Raw genomic sequence first — 6546 nt, 5'->3', positions numbered from 1 at the left:
TGCCAAGAGGGGCGAGGTAGGTGCCAGAGAAAGCTCAGAAGGGAGCGTTCATGAGGCATCGCTTCTTCGGAGGTGGGGAGGTGTTTGAGTAAGAGCATCTCCCAAAGAGAGAAACGGTTTTCCAGGGCAGCGATCGCAGTAAACGAAAATCCTGGGCACGCAGAAAATACCTAAGCGTTGAGGCACCGGCATTTCCCAGTCCTACCCGGCTTCCCCTCACACTCACCGTGTCTTCTCCAGACGCCGCCGTTTCAGCAGAAACTACCGGCCCGCGCAGCCGCACTAAGCACGCAAGGACCCACGTGACTCGCCGGCGCTCCGCCCCGCCTCCCACGTGACTCATGGAGCCCACCCACTCCCTCCAGCTCGCCCCTCCCTCTTCTAACGTCTTCTTCACGTGCTTTGAATTCGCCCCTCCTTGCTTGACAAGATGGCTGTACCTATTTGTACTTCGCGTCTCGGAGTCTGGGGTACTGGTCAGCGTTCGAGGAATCTCTTCATTTTCATTTCAAAGCTATTTTGTTCCGCCGCCACTGCCTCTAGGCCCCTAAATGCCCAGAGATTAGCGGAGAGGCTCCGAGCACAGAAACAGGAACAAAAGAAGGAGTCGGTGAGTCCTGAAGGGACCACAACTCCCAAGAGGCGTTGTTGTTGTTAAGTGCCGTTTTTTCCCACCGGGGTGAGGTAGCAGAATCTTCTGACCGGTATCTAGTAAATGTCCTGGACTTGTAATGGGAGAAAGGGGAGAAAACGGAAGAATACAAGGAGTACAGACAGACACGCACCTTTGTTCGCAATTGGTTTAATGCAAAACTACAGACATTTCGGTTCCCAAATTCTTACCTGCACTTTATTGAAGGCCTTTGCCAGACATTTTCCACTTCTTCTCACACACAAACACAAACATACCCCTACACCTCTGTCTTCCTCCGTTCCCTCAAGCCCATTGCCATGGAGTCGATTACGACTCATAAATTCTGTAGAACAGAGTAGAACCTGCTACATAAGGTTTCTGAGGCTGTAAATCTTTATGGACCAGAGACATCTTTCTCCCACAGAGGGTTTCAACTGCTGATATTGTGGTTAGCAGCCCAATGCTTAACTGACTACACCATAAGGACCCTCTTTTCTCTTTCTAGGTACTCACAAACCCTGTTCAACGGAGGGTACAAGAACTGTTGCGGTTCACCCAGCAGCTGCAGCGAGTCCACCCCAACGTGCTTGCTAAGGCTCTGAGCAGAGGGATTCTCCACCAGGACAAGGACCTTGTTATTATCAATAAACCCTATGGTGTCCCTGTACATGGTAAGGACCATGTGGGAAAGGGAGGGGTCTGCTGCTACTTTCTGCCATAACTAGGGCCAGCCTGGGTACATTCCCTACATTCAAAATTGTTTAAACCTACAAACATTAAAAATTTCCAAAATCAGTTATAACTAATGACTCCCATGACCTGCTTATGGCACTTAAGATATCAGGCTCAGACTCATTTTCCAAACTCTGTTGTAGCTACTGAGTTTCATGCACTGCCTGTGACACTGTTGTTGTTGTTGTTAAGTGCCGTCGAGTCGGTTCCGATCCATAGCGATCCTGAACAGAGTTTCCGAGGCTGTAAATCTTTACGGGAGCAGAAAGCCTCATCTTTCTCCTGCGGAGCAGCTGGTAGTTTTTAACTGCTGACCTTGCGGTTCACAGCCCAATTCGTAACCACTACGCTACAAGAGCTGTAGAGCATTAAATAGGAAGGCTTTTTGCTTGTGAAGGACACAGCCTTGCAGAGCTTAATTCCATTTTGTGTCCAAGTTACAGGTTCAGATGCCAATTTTTCTTTAAGTACCTCATGCACTTCTGACAGCTGAACTGCCAGAGTGAGAAACAGTATATTTAAAAGTAAACTTGGGACCATTTTCCCCAGGCAGCCGTGGCAGGAACATTCTTGAAGGAACATAATGGTTGCATGGTTATGATATCATATACCGAGAGCCTCAGACTGTAAACTTTCCCATCTGAAATAGTCCCCTCCCTGTTTTCCAGAGGCCTGGTGTACGTATTTGACGCATGGCTGGTGCCTCAGTCGTGGTTGTTGGAGGAGATTGCTCTGTTCCCCGTGCCTATATAAGGTCACCGAGTAGAGGTTGTTGTTGTTAAGTGCCGTCGAGTCGGTTCCGACCCATAGCGACCCTTAAGGTTTCCGAGGAGCAGCTGGTGAGTTTGTACCAGCAGTTCAAAGCGACCGTGCAGTCCAGCATGTTAGAAGACGAAATTAGTTGGCGAGATGAGCATTCTGACAAATTTGCTACTTTTCAATTTTTGAAACGTATTAAAGGATTCTCAAAGGGGGGCGCTGCAGATGGAGTTACAAAATTTTGCACCTAGATTTTTTTTTAATCATTAACAGTTATTACCTTTGAAGTAGAGAGTCAAAGTGATTTTTAATAAGAGACACAGACTGCAGTTAATATCATACACTATAAAGAAAGATTATGGAATTCTGGTATGTCATTGTGATTTAATGTGGGTAATGTGCCGTTATGGTATGGCACTGTGGGTTAATGTGGTTTAATGTGCCATTAGTTCAAGGTTGCTTTGAACTGCAAGGTCAGCAACTCAAGTTCACCAGCCACTCCTCAGAAAACCTCTACAGGGTCTCTGTAAGTCGGTATGGACTTGTTGGCACTTAAAACAAAGAAAGATTAATGCTATAAGAAAAAGGGGGACTGAGGCAGCGTATGCAAGACTGATTCTCCCCTGAGATGATCCTTGAACATAGACAGTTTTTCTGTTGTTGTTACATGCTTCTTTAAAGATAAAAGATTAAATTTCTTACTCTTTGAATTCTCATCTAGACTTTTCTGACTTTCAAGGTTTTCATTTAAAAACCCACCCATTCCTTGGAGATCTCGTTTTGTATTCTGTTTCTGGTTCTGGTTTTATTCTGGTTCCTTGTGGTGGAATAGGAACAACTGTTCTGTGTCCTCTGGGAAATTGATGTTTGAGTAGAATCTCCATTCACGTATTTCTGAGTTGTTGAAGCCCAGGAATGATCTGGTTTTAATGGAAGTTTAATTGTGTGTGTTTATAATAATAACAATATAAGTGGACAAGCATCCTAAGATGCATTCTAATTGAGAGTTTTTCAATTCTAATCACATGGAAAAACAAAACAAAGTTTCCTTAATATTGTGTGATCACAATACCAATTGTGTTAATTATACCAAACAGTTGTTGTTGTTGGTAGTGTGCTGTGGAGTCGGTTCTGACTCATAGCAACCCTGCATAGGGCTTCTGAGGCTATAAATCCTTATGGGAGCAGAAAACGTCATCTTTTCTCCAGTGAAACAGCTGGTAGTTTCGAATTGCTAACTACCAGCTTAAGGTTAGCTGCCTGACTTGTAACCACTGTGCTACCAAACAGTTAATATATGCAAAACCAAACTGGGTTTCCCATGTTATAAAATGTGTTAAAATGTTTTAATTTAACAGCACAAAATCCAGTGGGTTTCCATAAAGCTTAATTCAGCTATTTATATAGAAAATATTGTTTCAAAACTGTTATGTGGTATGTCTGAAGACTTTCAGGAAATAATGTTGTTTTATTTAGAGTTATTTCTGTTTAAAGTTTTTTAAAACGGACTGACTTTGAACTTTTAAAGGGTATTAATTACTATTATAGGCTAATTGTTACCCTATTAGGTTTTGTCATCTGCAGTTGAAAAAAATTGGACAACATTCATGTCTAAAACAGTCTCCACACACTCAAAAAAAGGACTCCTGATATGGCGCTATAGTATCAATACTAGACTGTGAACTACAAGGTTGGTAGTTCAAAACCACCAGCTACTCCTCAGAACCCTATACAGGGTCACCTAAGTCAGTACTGACTTTGAAAATACTGAGTAATTTCAAGGCCTATGCCTTTTATTACTCAGTCTGCAGCCAGGTATTTGAAATTACAAATGCTAGAAGCAGGACACCCAGTTGACTTCCTCCTGAGGCTAGCTCAGCAAGGCCCCCCATGGCTGTTGTCCATTTCCTTGGAAGAGGAAGGGCAGGCCTACTGGCAGGTCTGTCCAGAAGATCATCGCTGTCTCTACAATAGAGCATCGGGCTGTCTCAATGTTGGAGCTGAAGAGACTGGATTTTTACTAGATGTGGGAGCTGCCTTCTCTGTATAACTCCAAATCCAGGCCTTCTCTCCAGCCATGACTATACTATATATATTGAGGTCCATAGAAAGGAGCTCTGGTAGTGTAGTGGTTACAAATCGGGCTGCGAACCTGAGGGTCAGCAGTTCGAAACTACCAGCTATTCCACAGGAGAAAGGTGAGGCCGTCTGCTCCCATAAAGATTTACACCCTCAGAAACCCTGTATAGGGTCGCTATGAGTCGGAATCGACTCCCCGGCACATAACAACAACATAGAAAGCTCAAGGACACTCATCCTGAGGAGGACACACTTACTGAAAGGCATTGCTATATCTGTGAGCCTGAAAAAGATCTAGATAAATAATGATTCAAACAGCTTATGATAGAGGGAGGAATCTGAGCAATCTATTCGTTGCCTGCCTTTCCTATTTAGAGTCCATACCCATTATTGGAAAGAATTGTTCTGACCAGCCCGTACGCAGCTTAATATAGCCAAGCCCCTTCTATTCCCTAGCCAACATGGTTATACACCACCAAGTTGTTGTTGTCATGTGCCATGGAGTCGGTTCCGACTCATAGCGACCCTGTACAGGGTTTCCGAGGCTATAAATCTTTACGGGAGCAGAAAGCCTCATCTTTTTCCCACGGAACAGCTGGTAGTTTCGAACTGCTGACCTTGCAGTTCTCAGCCCGATTCATAACCACTATGCTACCAAGTAGCACTAGACTATTTGATGGCAAAACAAGATAGCGTATGTGCATTGACTAACACTTGTTACACTTACGTTGACATCTCAAGTGAAGTAGAGATTAGGGCTTTACAGCTCCTACAGCAGGAAAGTCCCAGTCCCAGATTTGGTATACGGAACCAGATCACGAGACCTGACTCCTACTTCTTTTTTGAGGCCGTTGGTGGACATTTTATTGCTATTAATCTTTGGCCCATGCATACTCAGTTTGTTAGTATTGAATTAAGATTTAAAATGTTTAATATTCACAAGCTTTTGCTTTTCAGAGAATTATGCATCTCTTTGAGGTCTGCTGAATTAACATGTTCATTTTCTTTCCCATTTGAAAAATTATATTGAATTGGATTTCTTGTCATTGAAATAACAAGATTTTCTCTTAATTATTCATGTACAAGTTTAATTCATTATTTAAATGATCTGACTTTCAGGACAAGGGTAAATTAGATTTTGCTAAGCCATGTGTATTTTTAAAAACACTAATGCTCAGTTTATTTTTCAGCAAGCTAATATAGATTCCAGCTAAAGAATTTTACTAAATGTGTTAAAATTCAGTTGTTTTAATTGCCAACTTAATCATAAGTATTTCTTTTAAATCTAGCATCTAGTTGCTTATCTACAAATTTAATTAAAATACTATTAATTTAATAATTTTACATATATAAAATTTTCTAAGGAGTACTGGTATGGCACTGTGGGTTAATGTGCTGGAATGCAAGGTTGGTTTGAACCGCAAAGTCTGCAGTTCAAGCTCACCAGCCACTCCTGAGAAACCTTTTACGAGGTTACTATGCGTGGGAACCCACTTGACGGCAATTAACAGCAACAACAAAGCTTTCTAGAAAGGTTGAGCATAGTATTTTAAAATATTTTCATTTAATGTGCCTTCTAAATTTTAATTTATTGTATTTGATTTTTGAGTCCTGGTGTGGTAGTAGTAGATGGGTACCCTCTAGTTCTGATCTCAGAGTCGTGGAGACTGACGTTCACATGTTCTGTTGAACTAACTGATCTCAAACATCTTCAATTCTCAGCACTCTTCTTTCTTCTGCACATGGAGAGACTAATAGCTGCATCTCACATGGCTGCTCCTGAACTATTAATCCCAGATGTTACTCACCAAAGGGAATCCTGATGTGGATAATCACATCAGGATAATAAGGATAAGCCCATGTGGATAAGTAGGATAAGCACAAGGTCTGTGATTCAAACCCACCAACCGCTCCTTAGAAACTTTATACAAGGTTGCTATGAGTCATAACTGATTCAATGGCAGTTAGCAACAACTCAACAAAGTAGAACATTGTCTTTGTGGACTGTGTTATGTCACTTGACCATAGTCTCTCCTGAGACTATTGCCCTGAGTAAGCCCCCAGGTCCAGCTACTCATTACCTTAAGATGTTTGATAATTTCTAAGACATTTTCATCATTTTGCCAGCTGTATGCTCTACCACCTTCATATGTTTTCAGGAAAGGTAAGTACTCATGTAAGAACATACTCTTTGAAACTCTTGTGTATCTGTGGGATATTGTTGTTGTCAGGTGCCATCGAGTCGGAACCGACTCATAGCGACCCTATGCACAGCAGAACGAAACAATGTCCGATCCTGGGCCAACCTCACTACCGCTGCCACATTTGATGTCATCAATGAT

At 42.4% G+C, this 6546-nt stretch overlaps 1 protein-coding gene across 1 annotated transcript in view; it reads left to right on the top strand.

The window, feature by feature from the left end:
* Positions 1-430: 430 nt before the first annotated feature.
* RPUSD4 (RNA pseudouridylate synthase domain containing 4) overlaps positions 431-6546 on the top strand; it is a 38490-nt gene continuing 32374 nt past the window's right edge. The window contains exons 1-2 of the mRNA XM_006874582.1: positions 431-610; positions 1140-1305. Coding sequence (XP_006874644.1) covers positions 431-610; positions 1140-1305 — 346 coding nt within the window. The remainder of the gene's footprint in view (positions 611-1139; positions 1306-6546) is intronic.

This window comes from Chrysochloris asiatica, unplaced genomic scaffold (assembly GCF_000296735.1).
Source record: "Chrysochloris asiatica unplaced genomic scaffold, ChrAsi1.0 scaffold00287, whole genome shotgun sequence".
Lineage (NCBI taxonomy): Eukaryota > Metazoa > Chordata > Mammalia > Afrosoricida > Chrysochloridae > Chrysochloris > Chrysochloris asiatica.
The sequence above is the reverse complement of the archived record's forward strand: the minus strand, read 5'-3'. Positions and strand labels throughout refer to the sequence as shown.